An 18,757-nucleotide genomic window follows, 5' to 3' on the forward strand; every position below is an offset into this window, starting at 1 on the left:
AAATAGCAGCAGATAAAAGTGTCCCGTACTCATCAGCTAAAACACATATGAGTTCTCCAAACATCTTAGTGGGTGAGGCTATACTCATGAAGTATTGGAGATAATTTCATTAAAGGCAGATTTAGGTTGCAAACAGATTTCCAAAGTTCCTTAATGATGATGCACAGTCTTATCACAGGTTCTTAAAAGCTTATTAGCTTTGGAAATCTGTTTGCAACCTAAATCTGCCTTTAATGAAATTATCTCCAATACTTCATGAGTATAGCCTCACCCACTAAGATGTTTGGAGAACTTATATGTATTTTACCTGATGAGTACGGGACACTTTTATCTGCTGCTATTTTTTGCAACTTGTAATAAAGCCTGTCTTTGTATGAAACAATTGTACTAAAAACTAATCCATTCTTGTTGCTTCTTTCTCGTATATATATATATATATATATATATAGGCGCAGGAGTGGCTGTGTGGTAAGTAGCTTGTTTACCAACTGCATGGCACCTTGGGCAAGTGTCTTCTGCTATAGCCCCGGGCCGACCAATGCCTTGTGAGTGGATTTGGTAGACGGAAACTGAAAGAAGCCCGTTGTATATATATATATATATATATATATATATGTGTGTGTGTGTTTGTGTGTCTGTGTTTGTTTCCCTAGCATTGCTTGACAACCGATGCTGGTGTGTTTATGTCCCCGTCACTTAGCGGTTCGGCAAAAGAGACCGATAGGATAAGTACTGGGCTTACAAAAGAATAAGTCCCGGGGTCGAGTTGCTCGATTAAAGGCGGTGCTCCAGCATGGCCGCAGTCAAATGACTGAAACAAGTAAAAGAGTAAAGAGTTCATCAGCTCCAGAACTCTAGATTTTTACGTTACCAGAATAAACAAACTTGTAACTCGTTAGCAAAAATGTGTTGATTGCAATGGTACCTACTTTGATGAATAAAATTTCTGCATTGTTGAAATATATTGTGATGAAATTTCCTGCTTCGAAACTTTGCTTATTTTTTACTGCTACATTGAAGTTCAGAATAATGGACAACAATATACTTCTCTCAAAAAATATATTGCCATTGCTCTTTACCTCCATGGCGCATGGCTCAGTGGTTAGAGCGTTGAGCTTACGATCGTGAGGTTGTGAGCTGGAATCCCGGACCGGACCGGGCTGCGTGTTGTGTTCTCGAGCGAGGCACTTTATTTCACGTTGCTCCGGTTCACTCAGCCTTAGAAACGAGTTGCGACGTCACTGGTGCCAAGCTGTATCGGCCCCTTTGCCTTTCCCTTGGATAACACTGGCGGCGTGGAGAGGGGAGGCTGGTATGCATGGGCGACTGCTGGTCTTCCATAAAACCACCTTGACCGGACTTGTGTCTAGGAGGGTAACTTTCTAGGTGCAATCCCATGGTCATTCATGACTGAAGACCAGCAGTCGCCCATGCATACCAGCCTTTACCACCAGATCAGTAATGACTGAGCAGACTTATGATTAAAAAACATTCCATCCATGACTATCCTGTTTTTCCTTCTGACATCCAGGATTACATCAGCAAGTACAGTCATCAATTTTCAGGACCAGAAGGTTTAAATTGAATAGAATTTAGCTGTTGTTACTAGCACATGAAGTGACCATGTATGGATCAAACAAAGAGAGAAATGGTGATGAACAAGTAAAATTCAACTGAATATATTCTTTTCTTCTTTTGCATGTTTCAGTCATTTGACTGCGGCCATGCTGGAGCACACACATTAAAGGATTTTAGTAAAGAGCAATTTCAACTGTGAGTTGATTTTAGGGACGTCGATTGTCGATTTCCGTAAAAAATGTAAACACTGAATCGGCCATACATACATACACACACACATACATAGATACATACACACACACACATACACCGAGTAAAAAATTACACTGAATCGGCCATACATACACACACATAGATACATACACACATACATAGATACATACACACACACACATACACCGAGTAAAAAATTTCGGTTATCTCTCTCTTTCACACATTATTCTCTCTTCGCACACACTAACAGAAGCACTTCACTTACACAACATACTGTCTGTCTCCCACACCACATCAAACACACACACGGGGACTTCAAAAAGAAATTCCCTCGTCATAAAATCGCTTCCTCTTAGTCTCTTTCGCTCTCATTACTTCAAATATTCCCGCAAAGCCATATGTAAAAAAATAAAAGTTTTTTACGGAAATCGACTGAAACGTGTGCTACTACAAACGAAACATTGCCTTTGGCGATCCTTCGGTATAGGTACACACGTGACTTTGTTTACATTTCTGAAAATAAGAGACCCCCCCCCCATATATAAAAAAACCTCTTCAAATGTATCCGGTACTTTTGGTACTTATACCGAAGTTAGGCCAAATTGTTTACCTTGAGTGCGCGCACCTACACCACTTTTCTTAAATAGTACCCATCTGTTCTTTGGTGAAACTTAGTCTAACTTTGGAAGATTCTGCTCAACATCGCTCACTGAAGCGTAGTGTTGTGTGCTCTGGAGGAGGAAAACAATCCGAATTAGATATGACCAGAGAAGCTAAAGAGACGGGGGCGACAGAAAGGAAGGCCACAGTCCCTCAGGACCCACAAAGTGTAAAGATGAAAACCTGGTCATCTTCGAAGAAAGGAAGGGCGGAACCGAATACTCGATACACGGTGTAAGTATTCCCGGATTTCTGGAAGCCGGATAAAAAATCCGGCACGTACGATCGATCGATAGATAGGTGTGGATATCTTACCTGTTATGCTACACAAATCAATATTTAGAGTGAAAATATATTTACTCAAACCCAAATCTCCGTCAAGACATACAAAAACACGTTACGGTTCTTCTCCCGCGTCAGGCAGGATGAAGCGGAAACGGAAGTGTGGGGTGTCATGTGACAAACGTAATCCGCCCGTTCTCTACTAAATAAAACCAATAATGTCAAGATCAGGTGGGGAGGAAGAAATAATATTTTGATGCAAATCACCATGGTTACCGTGGTTAATATCTCGGCTGTGATAAACGAATGTTCATTATTGTTACCGTTGGCCTTGCTGACGATATTTTAAAAGATGGGATCTTTTCCGTTTGACCGGCAGTTTTTAAAAATAATTTCCACCTAACTAAACACTTTCAAACTTCGTTTTCTGGTAGAATGTGTTTATAAAACATCTTTTTCTCTTGGCTTTATTGAGAAAATTCTATAGTTTGTAAGATATTTGTTGTTGTTTTTTTCTCCAATTTCTGCAATTTCAACCAATCAATGACGTCTATTGAGGTGAAAACATTCTGTGCCGTATGAATATGTCCCTCGTTTAAGAAACTGATTGGGTTTATTTACATTTCTGAAGAAAAAAAGATACCCTTCCCCCCACCCCTAACCCTAAAAGAGATTGAAATGCAATAGATCGTTTCAAGGGTCATAATTATGGGTGACAATTTCATATGACACCGCTAGAAAAAACTGCCGTAAATAATATTTAATCAACTTATCCATTCTGTAGCTTTTAACTAATACATTGTTCCTACACCTGTATTTGTCTTTTTTTTTTTTTTGTAAATTTGAACCATATACCTGTTTGTGTGATTGGATGGATGCATGGACGGACGAACAGACAGTCTCTCTACAGAGAGTGTTACTTTTCACTCGCAACCACTTTTATTAAATAGGATCATATTCGGAATAGGCAGAGTGAATGCAGAAAGAAGTAGGAGCACCTGATTTTAATTTGTGATAAAACAAGATAACAATCCTTAATTGTAAGTCATGCTCAGTTTTCTTAAAATAACAAGTCACCAGAAAATAAATGGAATAAACTGATATTATCAAATGGTACGGCAACACCTGACAAGTAAACAATCCCATGGGGTAAACAATGTTGTCAAATGGTGCCAGCTCACTCGAGGGGTCAGTCACGCTGTCCATTGATGTTATTCAACATTAATATTGGCTTACACACTCATGTTTTGTAATTAATCTTCTTTCCTCTAGAGTGAATTTGTTTATGTCTTTTTAAATGATTATTTCTGTTGAATGATTTCCCACACACTTCACAGTGATATGGCCTTTCTCCGGTGTGGCTAAGTTTGTGGGCAATTAGACTAGAATTAGCACAGAAGGATTTCCCACATATCTCACAGTGATAAGGCTTTTCGCCGGTGTGGATTCGTTGGTGAGTAGTCAGATCTCTACTGGTCGCAAAACACTTCCCACACACGTCACAACTGAAAGGCCTTTCTCCAGAGTGCGTCCTTTTGTGTCTGTTTAAATCACTGTTGTTGACAAAAGATTTCTCACACATTTCACAGCGGAAAGGCTTTTCTCCAGAATGTATCAGCTTGTGTTTTGTTAAATTACTGTTGGAGGCAAAAGATTTCCCACAGATCTCGCAATAAAATGGCTTTTCTCCAGTGTGACTACGAATGTGTAAAATGAGATAAGAGTTATTTATGTAAGACTTGCCACATATTTCACAGTGAAACAGTTTTTCACCAGTGTGTGATATTTTATGTGTTTTTAATTGACTTTTAGTAGTAAATGATTTTTCACAAATCTCACAGGCGAAAGGTTTTTCTCCAATATGACTACGTATGTGTATTACAAGAGAAGAGTTATTTATGTAAGATTTACCACAGATTTCACAGTGAAATGGCTTTTCCCCAGTGTGACTAATTTTATGAGTTTTTAAGTGACTGTTAGTAATAAAACATTTCCCACAGATTTCACAGTGGAAAGGTTTATCTCCAGAGTGGATTCGTTTGTGTCTGTTTACATAACTATTATCAACAAAGGACTTTCCGCAGATTTCACAGCAATAAGGTTTTTCTCCAGTGTGGCTACGTTTGTGGACTACAAGACGAGAATTATTAAGAAATGATTTCCCACAGATTTCACATTTAAACAGTTTCTCTTTAATATGCTTTCTTCTGTGTGCTGCTAAATCGCTATTATCAACAAAACACTTTTCACACATTTCACAATAAAACGGTTTTCCTCCACTGTGCATTCGTCTATGTTTTGTTAAATTCCTCTTATAGACGAATGATTCCCCACAGATTTCACAATGAAAAGGTTTCTCACCTGTGTGAATTCTTCTGTGAACTCCAAGGTTGGAATTTTCAGAGAAGCACTTCCCACATATTTCACAACTATACGGTTTTTCCCCTGTGTGGACTCTCATATGAACTCCAAGATTAGAATTATCAGAGAATGATTTGCCACAGATTTCACAGCGGAAAGGTTTCTCTCCATTGTGGATTCTGGTATGTTTTGTTAATTTACTTTTAGAAACAAAATATTTCTCACAAATATCACAATGGAACTGTTCTTCCTTCTTGTGTATTTCTCTGTGCGAGATGACCTCCTCTTCTGAAGAGAATATCTTCCTACAAATCTCACAGAAATATTCAGGAACATTTTTCTCTACAACTTTCTCATCCCCGTCTGTCTCTCTAACTGTATCTATATTGTTAATAACAGTTGTGCTAGAAATATCCAAATCATCAACGTTCTCCATATCAATTCTTGAACAATTCTTAAAGCTGACAAATGTCTGTGAGTCAATCTCCAATGGTTCAGTTTCTTGTCTTAGATATCACAGGCCTATGTTTACATGTAAGGAACAGATGTAACGTAGATATATTTTCTACTCACCAGTAAAATGTTTTATTGCTGACTGGGTCAATTCCATGTGGTTCACATATCGATGTAGACAAAGACTTTCTATTTCCTAATTAGAAATTAAAGGAATGACTGTAGCACCTCGGCGAAATTTGAGAGATGCTGTAATGAAGCGACCATTTAGCATTACTCAAAAGCATGAAAATATATGAATGTCTAACAGCGATGACGAACCAAGAAAATAAGTGTGTGAGTGTGTATATAATATTTTACTCGATAAATAAGTGTGTATATGCATACACAGGTACAAGTATTGTCCAATAAATGAGGATTGCTTCCGAGGAATAACCGAATAATATAACAATAGAATAAATGTTTTCAGCTTGAGGGATGAGAAAAGTTCATGGATTGATTAGTTGCTGATTAAAAACCAATTAAAGTTGTGATCAAACGAAACATTTAATCACGAAGGTGATGGACCAGCGACCTCGAAGCATCTAGATCGCCCTATCTTATCCACAAACTTTAACGTTCGCCTTACCACGAGATAATTACTACACATCATGTAATTAGATTCACACAAATAATTAGCAACACAAGGAGACGGTGTCGTTGATAATTTCCCCCTCGTTTGAATGACACCGGTGATGTACTTTAAAAGTTTCTGACGTAATATAGTTCTTTTTTTTTTTTTGACAGAAATTCCGATACAATCGTAATCTATATCTGAAAGGTATTTGTGGAAATTTTGGATCATAAAATTCCTTGATGTAAAGATCTTTACACGCAATCTGTTGACAAAGGCAAAGACACTAACCATAAAATATGTTGATAGATAAACGTTTAACCATACAAAAATGCACACACACACACACACACGCGGTCTATCTTACAGACTGTTCAAGAAACACAAGCATACATGTTCTCGTTCTCCCTCTCTTTTTCACACACACATTTCCATCTATCTTCGTGGTAAGATGTTTTAAATGTATTAAATTATGTTGGGAACTTTTAATATACGTCACCGGTGTAATTCAAAACAAGGAAAAATTATCAATGACACCGCCCACTGTGTCTCTAATTAGTTGAGCCTAATTTTATTAAGACGCGATGTAGTAATTATCTCGCGATAAGGAGAACATTAATGTTTGTGTATAAAATTGGGCGAACTATATTTGATCACAGCCTTCGTTAATTGGTCGTTCCCTGTTTTACAGGAAAGAGGAAATGGCTTTTAATCAACAACAAATCAATCAACGAACTTACCTCAGCCTTCCTTACTTTTCATTTGGACTTTATACCAAACATTCTACTGGTGAGTAGGAAATACATCTACATTGCATCTGTTCCACACTTGTAAACGGAGGACTGTGATATCTAAGACAAGAAATTGAACCACAATAGATTAACGCACGGACGTTTGTCTACTTTTTAAGAATTCCTCAAGAAATAATATGGAGAACGTTGATCACTTGGACACAATTGTTTTGAACGATACAGATACAGATCGAGAGACAGATGGAGATGAGAATGTAGAGAAAAATATTCCTGAATATCGCTGTGAGATTTGTAGAAAGACATTCTCTTCAGAAGATGAAGTCGTCACACACAAAGAAATACACAGGAAGGAAAAACCGTTTCATTGTGAAATATGTGGGAAATATTTTGCCTCAAACTGTTATTTAATAAGTCACAGAAGAATTCATACTGGAGAGAAACCATTCCGTTGTGAGATCTGTGGGAAATCTTTTACTCAGAATTCGAATCTTTTAGTTCACAAAAAAATACATAGTGGGGAAAAAGCGTTCCATTGCGAATCCTGTGGGAAATCTTTTGCTCAGAACGGTCATCTTGTCAACCACATACGCAGTCACACGGGAGAAAAAGCCTTCCACTGTGAAATTTGTGGGAAATCTTTCTCTCAGAATGGTCATCGGGTGAAGCACATTCGTAGCCACACTGGAGAAAAACCCTTTAGTTGTGACATATGTGGTAAATCCTTTTCTGATAATTCCAGTGTTGTAGTTCACAAACGTAGCCACACGGGAGAGAAACCGTTTCATTGTAAAATCTGCGAGAAATCATTTGTTTCTCATGGAAGTTTAACAAAGCACAATATAATACACTCTGGAAAGAAACAATTTCACTGTGAAATCTGTGGTAAATCTTTTAATCAGAATTCACATCTTGTTAGTCACAAACGTAGTCACACTGGCGAAAAATCCTTCCATTGTGACATATGCGGAAAATCTTTCGCTCAGAATTCTCGTCTTGTTATCCACACACGTAGCCATACCGGAGAAAAACCTTTTCACTGTGAAATTTGTGGTAAATCATTCTGTGACCATTCTAGTCTTGTAGTTCACAAACGTAGCCACACTGGAGAAAAACCGTATTGCTGTGATACATGCGGGAAATCATTCGTTTCAAACAGTATTTTAACAAAACACAAAATGGTACACACTGGGGAAAAGCGGTTTCCTTGTGAAATATGTGGAAGACCTTTCATTAATAATCCAAGCCTTCTTAATCACAAACGTATTCATACAGGAGAAAAAGCCTTCCACTGCAAAATCTGTGGAAGATCTTTCACTCAGAATTCCCATCTTGCTATCCATACTCGTAGTCACACTGGAGAGAAACCCTTCCATTGTGAGACATGTGGTAAATCATTCTCTGATAAATCTTGTCTTGTAATTCACAAACGAAGCCATACTGGAGAAAAACCATTTCACTGTGAGATATGCCAGAAATCTTTTGTCTCCAACAGTAGTTTAACAAAACACAAACAAATACACGCAAGAGAAAAACTTTCCTTGTGAAATGTGTAAGACTAGGGAAGAAAAAAAAGAAATTTATTTCTGTTTAGCTTTGTGTATACATACACTACATGTGTGTACATGTTGTGTTGGTGTATACATATTTGTTTATCCAATTTGGAAAAATGGAAGCAGATGTAAGACGTGTCATGGGACTTTTATGTTAAATACTGCTTTTGCTGTTGAAACTTTTGTCAAGAATCACGAGGCGTTCATAATTATGATACATATCTCTTTTACTGTTTTACTTGTTTCAGTCATTTGACTGCGGCCATGCTGGAGCACTGCCTTTAGTCGAGCAAATCGACCCCCGAGACTTATTCTATCGGTCTCCTTTTGCCGAACCGCTAAGTTACGGAGGACGTGAACACACCAGCATCGGTTGTCAAGCAATGATAGGTGGACAAACACAGACACACAAACATACATACATATATATATATATATATATATATATACATACATGTATACGACAGGCTTCTTTCAGCTTCCGTCTACCAAATCCACTCACAAGGCATTGGTCGGCCTGGGGCTCTAACAGAAGACACTTGCCCAAGATGCCATGCAGTGGGACTGAACCCGGAACCATGTGGCTGGTTAGCAAGCTACTTACCACACAGCCACTCCTGCGCATATATCATAAGCATCAAAATGAGAAGAGGACAAATACTATTATTTGATAAAGCCTTTTATTTTCGTTGTTACACTGTAAGGCACAACTTCATTTAGTAGTTGTTATATAAGGATTATTTGCAGCTCTGTTATCCATTCTGTAGGTGGTTAACGTCATCTTCTGTTGACTGCTAGAAGCAGAGGAACAAAATAAGAAAAAGGGAAAAAAAAAATCAATTGAACACCAAGGGTCTCGGTTGGTTGCACAACACAAGGTCCAATGGAACCTACTGAAGCAAGCGAATACCCTTGCGATATTATCGTGGGTAATGGCAACACGAAGATGTTGGAAAAGCGAAGGACCCTCGTGGGCATCTCTTGACACCTCGGTAAGGCGAGCTGCCAATGATGGCGAGAACTTCATTGTTAGCAGCTCAGCCCTTCCAAAAGATCCCAATGAAAATATAACTCAACCCCGCCCCCTCCCCCCTCTCTCTCACTGCAATTATAGCAATCTCCAGCAGACAGAGCTGATGTAAGAAGGCATTCATCACTTACAGTCTCTTAGAAAAAAAAAGGGCTAGCTGGCAGAATCGTTAGAACACTGGGCGAAATGCGTAGTCGTATTTCGTCTGCCGTTACGTTCTGAGTTCAAATTCCGCCAAGGTCGACTTTGCCTTTCATCCTTTCGGGGTTGATAAATTAAGTACCAGTTACGCACCGGGGTCGATATAATCGACTTAATCCCTTTGCCTGTCCTTGTTTGTCCCCTCTATGTTTAGCCACTTGTGGGTAGTAAAGAAATACGTATTTCGTCTGTCGTTACGTTCTGAGTTCAAATTCAGCCGAGGTCGACTTTGCCTTTCATCCTTCCGGGGTCGATAAATTAAGTACCTGTTACGCACTGGGGTCGATATAATCGACTTAATCCCTTTGTCTGTCCTTGTTTGTCCCCTCTATGTTTAGCCCCTTGTGGGTAGTAAAGAAACACTTACAGTCTCTTAGAAATGCACAAACAAATACACACCGAAGGAGAGTCTTGTAACTGAAATATGAGGAATCGTTCTCCTACAATTCTAAAATTATCCACCAATCTGTACACATTGAAGAACATTTGGCCGAATTTTGGTTTAAGTACCCCAAGATCATCATCATCATCATTGTTCGACCGTGGTCGAGACAATGGAATTTACCATGCTACGCCAGACTTCAAGGTCCATCATGGCATTACGGAGGTCCTGTTGCTAGATGCCTGTATCCCTGGAGATTACATCAGGGTAGGAGAGTGTGCGCCCTCTGGTATTGAGAGTAGATGGCTTCCAGAGGAGAAGAGTAGAAATTACCTCTTTTTCAGCTCTACAACAATGTCCAGCAAACTGGACTCTCTTACCTTTCACAAGAGATGACACAGGTGGTAGTTTCCCATATATTTGCATTTTGGTTGGATGGTGCTTCCACGAAAGATTTTGAGCTCTGATAAGGAGGCGAGTGTAGGTTCCATCCAACCGCCTCTCAAGCTTCTTTGATAACGTCCAGGTTTCTGAGCCATATAGTAGAATTGGTTCAACTGTGGCTTTGAAGATTTCAAGTTTGAAGTCTCTACTTAGATTTGATGACCAGATCTTATGCATGTCATTACAGGCTGACCAGGCCATACCCTTTCTAGTTAGAAAATCTTTTCCAGATGATGATATGTATGACCCAAGATATTTGTAATCAGAACCCCATATAACACTTCATAGCTTTTTCTATTTTTGTAATCTTCACAAAGTTTTTGTGAATTTATCTTCTACACGAATAAATATGATTATAAAAAAAGTTTTTTTTTAATTTTTTAAACCTTTTTCCCTATGAGTTCCATTCTTTTTCACTAATTTGTTTTAAATGAGAGATTAAAATATGGAGAGTCTGAAATTTTTGCTTAAATCCCAGCAGTGGATCATGCTTAGTTGTACCATCATCATCATCATCATCATCATCATCGTTTAACGTCCGTTTTCCATGCTAGCATGGGTTGGACGGTTTAACTGGGGTCTGGGAAGCCAGAAGGCTGCACCAGGCCCAGTCTGATCTGGCAGAGTTTCTACGGCTGGATGCCCTTCCTAACGCCAACCACTCCGTGAGTGTAGTGGATGCTTTTTGTGTGTCACCGGCACAGGTGCCAGATGTGGCTGGCAAACGGCCACGATTGGATTGGTGCATTTTACGGGGGCCAGGCGAGGCTTGCACGGCCACAATCGGATGGTGCTTTGGGGAGAAAAAATTTTGAGTAGCATCCATACAGGTCAGAGTGACAAAGAAATGGGGAAAGTATCAGGTGGTCGTGAGATGTGCTTAAAACAACAGCTAAATCACCTTTCATAATCATGAATTCCCATGTGCTTGAGAAGAAGAGCAATTAAGCCAGTCGTAGCAGATACTGGTGTCATACAAATGGCCCCTGTGCCAGTGGCATGTAGAAGCACCCATTACACTCTTGGAGTGGTTGGCATTAGGAAGGGCATCCAGCTGTAGAAACCATGCCAAATGAGACTGGGGTCTGGTGCAGCCTTCCAGCCTTGGTCAAATTATCCAACACCTGCCAGTATGGACAACCAGTGTTAAATGATTGTGTGTGTGTGTGTGGGGGGGGTATAAAGGGTACTTAAAGCAGAATTCTGCTGAATATTTATTATATTGAAACAACATGTTTCACCATTCTGTTTGAATTTTCATGTGGTTGTTTACAAACCTCCTCTCGTTTAACCCTTTTGTTTACCATATTTCTGTTGAGATGTTTTGTTTTTTTTTTTCAATTAGCTTTGAAGATAACTAAGAATTTAGTAAGTCGTTGCCAGTGCCGCCCCGACTGGCTTCCGTGCCGGTGGCATGTAAAAAGCACCATCCGATCGTGGCCGTTGCCAGCCTCTCTTGGCCCCCCGTGCTGGTGGCATGTAAAAAGCACCATCTGTCCGTGGCCGTTTGCTAGCCCCGTCTGGCACGTAAAAATCACCCACTACACTCACGGAGTGGTTGGCGTTAGGAAGGGCATCCAGCCGTAGAAACATTGCCAGATCAGACTGGAGTCTGGTGCAGCCTTCTGGCTTCCCAGACCCCAGTTGAACCATCTAACCCATGCTAGCATGGAAAGCGGATGCTAAATGATGATGATGATCAGCATTCAGCTAGTGTTGGGAACATAAGTTGTAACTAAGGTTTGGTGGAAGATTATATAAGGTAACGCCAGCTCCGCCACATGACTTTTAGAGGCTCTCTGCAACTTTTTGAGGCCCCATCCCTTCAATCAAAATTCATCATCGACGCACCTTTTATTCATAGCTATATTTTACTTTATTCTATTTGAAGTTCAATATTTCATGTTATCTGAAAGAACATCTCTAACCCTTTCGTTACTGTATTTATTTTGAGATCCTCTGTATTTCTTTCAATTACTTTAAATATAACAAAGAATTTAGTAAAAGAGCTTAGTTATCATTAAGCTAGTGTTAGGAACACAATTTGTAACTAAGGTTTGGTGGAAGATTTTAATTCAAAACTTATGAAAACAAGACATTTGTACTCAGAGCCAGAGGTGGTTTCCGCCGGGTTGGTATCAAAAGGGTTAAGAATTGTTTCTCTATTATATATTTTAACCCTTTTGTTACCATATTTCTGCTGAGATGCTCTGTGTTTCTTTCAATTAATTTTAAATATAACAAAGAATTTAGTAAAAGAGCTTAGTTATCATTAAGCTAGTCTTAGGAACAGCTTGACCTGTCTTATCCACAAACATTAACGTTCACCTCAACACAAGATAATCAGAATATAATTATGACATGATTAAATTAAATCAAGATGATGTTAACCAAATCAATTTTGCTTCTTCTCTTTCTTTATTGGCGTATAATATAACAGTATCTTCTTCCGAATATCCATGAATCACAGTTTCAAGACACATTGAAACTCCGACGTCTGGCAGCTGACTTGGCAGACACCCATAAAATTATCAACCATCGCACAAACAGTAACTCTGAGCACCTTTTCAAACTCCCGTGGACATATTTACAAAGTCAGAAAACAGCACAGCTCCCATAACTTCAGGAAACGTTTTTTCACATTAAGAGTTGCTGAAGTATGGAACAAACTGCCGGCATCAGTTGTTAGTTGTCGGAGCACTGCATCCTTCAAAACTTCCATGCTTCCTGAGATTCGCCAACACTACACTTGATCTTTCTCCCCTCCATACACACACAAGCATGTATCTGACTCATACATTGTTCGCTTTCCAGACATTTCTACATTACTGCATGTACTTTATATGCACTTTCTGACAAGTTGTGGTGCACCTGAGCACTGGATACAATAATTTCATTATATATATAAGACGTTGCACAGGCGGTGTTGCTGATATTTTGTTCCCTCTTTTGAATTATACCGGAGACAGAAGTTAATAGTCCTTATCAGAAGTTATTACATTCACAAAACGCCTATCTTCAGATAGGCGTAAACAAAGTCACGTGTGTACGTATACCGAAGGATCACCATTGCTTCTCCTAGCTTTGGTAAAATCCCGGTGAATTATAATGAATTATAACAAATGAAATAATTCGGACAAAACGAAAGAAGTTTTTAGACATCAATTCATATTTGTCAGTATTAAATCAACGTTTCCCTTTGTGAATCGTTATCTCACTAGGAAAAACTTATTAAAACAATAAAGATATATTTAATATATATTTAAGCAAAGAGTAAATGAGATACGCTACTAAATACACAAATATATTTGAGGTGGGGAAAAAGTAATTGAAGACATGCAATGACGAGATACGAATTGATGTCTGAAGAATAAGAAGCCAAACGAAAGTGGATGTCGCAGAATTTTTGGAATTGGAAAGAAAGGTTTGGAAATCCTAATCTAAGGACGAGAGAGAAACCCGTTTTGCAGTTTGGTCGACGCACTGGTTCACTGCTGAGAAACGGGGACAAACAACGGTAAGTCGACGAAGATTTACCTGAATAATAATAAATCTGTAATTACGTTTGTGAATAATAGAATTGTTATTACGTGGAACCCTTTCGACAATTCAGTAATTCTATGCAAGGGAAAACACGTATCAACATTGGAAGGAAGAGATTTGCTCCTGTAAAAGTCGTCGTTTTGGCTGACCATGGGCCGACAGGAAAATACTTCCAAACTGAAATATTGATCTGTTATTTTCGAAACGACACGCTCCACTATTTGTGGAGGCACTCCGTCGGTTACGACGACGAAGGTTCCGGTTGATCCGAATCAACGGAACAGCCTGCTCGTGAAATTAACGTGTAAGTGGCTGAGCACTCCACAGACACGTGTACCCTTAACGTAGTTCTCGGGGATATTCAGCGTGACACAGAGAGTGACAAGGCCGGCTCTTTTGAAATACAGGTACAACAGAAACAGGAAGTAAGAGTGAGAGAAAGTTGTGGTGAAAGAGTACAGCAGGGATCGTCACCACCCCCTGCCGGAGCCTCGTGGAGCTTTAGGTGTTTTCGCTTAATAAACACTCACAACGCCCGGTCTGGGAATCGAAACCGCGAGTCCGCTGCCCTAACCACTGGGCCATTGCGCCTCCGCTCCACTATTACGTGTGATATATAAGGTAAAGTAACGCTGTGAGCTAGCAGAAACGTTAGCACGCCGGGCGAAATGCTTTGCGGTATTTCGCCTGCGTTACGTTGTGAGTTCGAATTCCGCCGAGGTCGACTGTTCCTTTCATCCTTTCGGGGTCGATAAATTAAGTACCAATTACGCACTGGGGTCGATGTAATCGACTTAATACCTATGTCTGTCCTTGTTTGTCCCCTCTGTGTTTAGCCCCTTGTGGGTAATAAAGAAATAGGTTTTTCGCCTGCCGTTATGTTCTGAGTTCAAATTCCGCCGAGGTTGAAAATTTAATTTCCTCATGCAGTCGAAGAAGTCAAAGTGTGATTGAAGCTAAAGGACTTCACATTAAATATTAAATAATTCCAGTATTCACTGTCATTTTTGATTATTTTGTTATTTTTTCAACCGTTCTGATCATTTTGCACTAAATCATCCATAACTTTTGTATTATCCTCTCAAATTACACCCAAATCTCAGACAATAACAATTAATATTGTATTTATTGTCTGTGAAAATTATAGAATATAAAACAATTTTGATAAAAACTTATACCTACTTTTCTGACGAAAACAATGCCGTTCTGAACATTTTGGCTGCAACTGTATATATATATATATATACATATGATGGGCTCCTTTCAGTTTCTGTCAACCAAATCCACTCTCAAAGCTTTGGTCAGCCTGAGGCTATAGTAGAAGATATTTGCCCTAGGTGCAACGCAGTGGGACTGAACCCGGGACCATGTTGTTGGCAAGCAAGCTACTTACCACACAACTGCTCCTGTGCCTATGTTAGTTTTAATTTTTGTCTTTAAGATATTTCTGTATGTATATTTTGTAATAATTGTAATGAACTATAGTTCATCATCATCGTTTAACGTCCATTTTCCATGCTAGCATGGGTTGGACGGTTCATCTGGGGTCTGGACAGTTCATAAGGCGGCGAGCTTGCAGAATCGTTAGCACGTCGGGCGAAATGCTTAGCGGTATTTCGTCTACTGTTACGTTGTGAGTTCAAATTCCGCTGAGGTCGACTTTGCCTTTCATCCTTTCGGGGTCGATAAATTAAGTACCAGTTATGCACTGGGGTCGATGTAATCGACTTAATACCTATGTCTGTCCATGTTTGTCCCCTCTATGTTCAGCCCCTTGTGGGTAATAAAGAAATAGGTTCATCTGGGGTCTGGGAAGCCAGGGGCTGCGCCAGGCTCCAGTCTGATCTGGCAGTGTTTCTACAGCTGGATGCCCTTCCTAACGCCAACCTCGCCATGAGTGTAGTGGGTGCTTTTTATGTGCCACCTGCACAGGTGCCAGATGAGGCTGGCAAACGGTCACGATCAGATCGTGCTTTTTTTTACAGAATATACACATCAAAGTATCTTTATGGCCGCCATATGAAGCGTTAAAGAGCTGTATGTGTTGAGAAACATGGGTTAACAATAAGCCACGGTGAAAGCCATAATATGGTCTCTTCATCTCAAAGAAAAAGTCACGGGGTCGATTTGCTCGACTAAAGGCGGTGCTCCAGCATGGCCGCAGTCAAATGACTGAAACAAGTAAAAGAGTAAAAGAATAGATATACATATAGGCATGCATGGATACACACAATTTGAAGCTGTATCTATAGTTTACAAATTTTTACATTTCACCCAATGTTATATGATGTCATTTGTTAATTAATAAACAAATGTTGTAACATTTCTCTTTTGATCTCTCCTCTCTATCTAAATACTGTTTCTTTATTATTTCAGATTCACAGATGACATTGGCACAAAACATCTTTTGTACATTGGATACATCTGGAATATCTATCATGTCTTAAAGACTAAAGGAAAATGTCTTAACGAACGAATATAATAACCCAACTGCTATAAATCCAGGATTGAATTACTGTGAAATATTTGCTCTGAGCAACAATTCATAGCAACATATCTCCATCTCCTTACCTGTTGCTTTTGCATTCTAATTAAACTTGAATATATTTCTAAAGGGGTTTGCAGCATCTTTAGATATTGATAATGATCACAGTTGATAGCAGTAGAAATATTTCTGAGGAATAAATTATTACAAAAGAACAAGAAAAAGGAAATTATATGATTTGGTCAGAGAAGAAAGATAAAGGAAAAATTTAATACTGTGAGAAACTTCAATGGTTGGATTGCTATGAAATATCTGCTCTCACCTGAGATTCATAGCAACATTTCTCCATCTCATTACCTGGTGCTTTGGCATTCTAATTAAACATATTTTTAAAGGTGTTTGCAGCATCTTTAGGTATCAGTGAAGATCACAGTTGACAGCAGTGGATTGGGTTTTTGTGTTCTTTGAAGAGATGTCGAAAAAGTTATGCAAGACATCATATCACTGTGAAATTTGTGGTAAATTATTCTCAAGAGATATTGACTTAACTAGACACATACGTATTCATACAGGAGAGAGACCGTTTCACTGTGAGGTCTGTGGTAAATCTTTCTCTCGAAGCAGTGTATTGACTATACACAAACGTATTCATACAGGAGAGAAACCATATCATTGCGATATCTGTGATAAAGCATTCTCTGAAAATGCTAACTTAAGTAGACACAAGCGCATTCATTCAGGAGAGAAACCATATCAGTGTGATATCTGTGGTAAATCTTTCTGTCGAAGCAGTGACTTAACTTCACACAAACCTATTCATACCGGAGAGAAATCATTTCACTGTGATATCTGTGGTAAATCATTCTCTCAAAACAGTGTTTTAATTAACCACAAACGTATTCATACAGGGAAGAAGCCATATCACTGTGTTATCTGTAGTAAATTATTCTCTGGAAATAGTGACTTAACTAAACACATACGTATGCATACAGGAGAGAAACCATTTCACTGTGATATCTGTGGTAAATCATTCTCAGAAAATAGTGTTTTAACTAAACACAAGCGTACTCACACAGGGGAGAAACCTTATCACTGTGATGTATGTAGTAAATCATTCTCTCAAAGTCCTAACTTAACTAAACACAAACGTATTCATACAGGAGAGAAACCATTTCACTGTGCTATCTGTGGTAAATCATTTGCTCAAAAATGTAACTTAACTACACATATATCTATCCATACAAAAGTTTGACTGTGTCACTGCTAAAGTTCAGTATGCATTCAATGCCAGCCCCTCTCGCCCCTGTGCCGGTGGCATGTAAAAAGCACCTACTACACTCTCAGAGTGGTTGGTGTTTAGGAGGGGCATCATGCTGTAGAGACACTGCTAGATCAGATTAGGGCCTGGAGCAGCCTCCTGGCTCCTCAGACCCCAGTCGAACTGTCCAACCCATGCCAGCATGGAAAACAGATGTTAAACAATGATGATGATGATGATGATGATGATGATGATGATGACAGCATCAAAATTTTATAACAGCATTTCCCTTCTAAACTATGTATTAGCTTTTGTGGATTTAACTATAATCACACAGCGATAATCATACTCATGATCAAGAGAGAGAGAGAGGTGGGGAGACAGAGAGAGAGAGAGAGAGAGAGAGAGAGAGAGAGTGAAAGAGACAGAGAGAAAGGAGAGGATAAGTGAAAACAAAAACAATACACAAAGCAAGTGTGTGCAATAAACATTGAGGATTGTCAAATTTGAAGACCAACAATACACAACAAACTAGGCTGATTGTTATGTGTGTGTGTGTGTGTGTGTGTGCATGTATGTATGTATTAATGTATACTCTTTTACTCTTTTACTTGTTTCAGTCATTTGACTGCGGCCATGCTGGAGCACCGCCTTTAGTCGAGCAACTCGATCCCGGGACTTATTCTTTTGTAAGCCCAGTACTCATTCTATCGGTCTCTTTTGCCAAACCGCTAAGTGACGGGGACGTAAACACACCAGCATCGGTTGTCAAGCAATGCTAGGGAGACAAACACAGACACATATATATACATATATATACGACGGGCTTCTTTCAGTTTCCGTCTACCAAATCCACTCACAAGGCATTGGTCGGCCCGGGGCTATAGCAGAAGACACTTGCCCAAGATGCCACGCAGTGGGACTGAACCCGGAACCATGTGGTTGGTTAGCA

At 39.3% G+C, this 18,757-nt stretch overlaps 3 protein-coding genes across 6 annotated transcripts in view; 2 read left to right on the top strand and 1 right to left on the bottom strand.

The window, feature by feature from the left end:
* LOC115232017 (zinc finger protein 420-like) overlaps positions 1-6,273 on the bottom strand; it is a 34,538-nt gene extending 28,265 nt beyond the window's left edge. Inside the window, exon 1 of the mRNA XM_036500204.1 lies at positions 4,639-6,273. Coding sequence (XP_036356097.1) covers positions 4,639-5,530 — 892 coding nt within the window. The 5' untranslated portion in view covers positions 5,531-6,273. The remainder of the gene's footprint in view (positions 1-4,638) is intronic.
* Positions 1-8,457, top strand: part of LOC115232018 (zinc finger protein 850-like) — a 33,317-nt gene extending 24,860 nt beyond the window's left edge. For all 3 annotated transcript variants that reach the window (XM_036500202.1, XM_036500203.1, XM_029801887.2), the window contains one exon: positions 7,409-8,457. In XM_036500202.1, the coding sequence (XP_036356095.1) occupies positions 7,409-8,456 (1,048 nt within the window). In that variant the 3' untranslated portion in view covers position 8,457. The remainder of the gene's footprint in view (positions 1-7,408) is intronic.
* LOC118762002 (zinc finger protein 239-like) lies at positions 6,672-18,452 on the top strand. 2 transcript variants are annotated; one of them, XM_036500218.1, is made up of 3 exons: positions 6,672-6,949; positions 16,439-17,573; positions 17,658-18,452. In XM_036500218.1, exons 2-3 carry the CDS (start codon positions 17,020-17,022, stop codon positions 17,797-17,799), a joined length of 696 nt encoding a protein of 231 aa, XP_036356111.1. In that variant the 5' UTR covers positions 6,672-6,949; positions 16,439-17,019; the 3' UTR covers positions 17,800-18,452. The 2 variants fall into 2 exon arrangements, with proteins under 2 accessions (XP_036356111.1, XP_036356110.1); XM_036500217.1 differs by lacking the exon at positions 6,672-6,949 and adding an exon at positions 13,830-14,036.
* The last annotated feature ends 305 nt before the right edge of the window (positions 18,453-18,757 follow it).

Source organism: Octopus sinensis, unplaced genomic scaffold (genome assembly GCF_006345805.1).
Source record: "Octopus sinensis unplaced genomic scaffold, ASM634580v1 Contig19113, whole genome shotgun sequence".
Classification (NCBI taxonomy): domain Eukaryota; kingdom Metazoa; phylum Mollusca; class Cephalopoda; order Octopoda; family Octopodidae; genus Octopus; species Octopus sinensis.

Coding starts and splice junctions, on each gene's coding strand:
- LOC118762002 (XM_036500218.1), top strand. CDS start 17,020: ATGTCGAAAAAGTTATGCAAGACATCATATCACTGTGAAATTTGTGGT. Junction 17,574..17,657: donor CACTGTGATATCTGTGGTAA/ATCATTCTCAGA, acceptor TGTATGTAGTAA/ATCATTCTCTCAAAGTCCTA.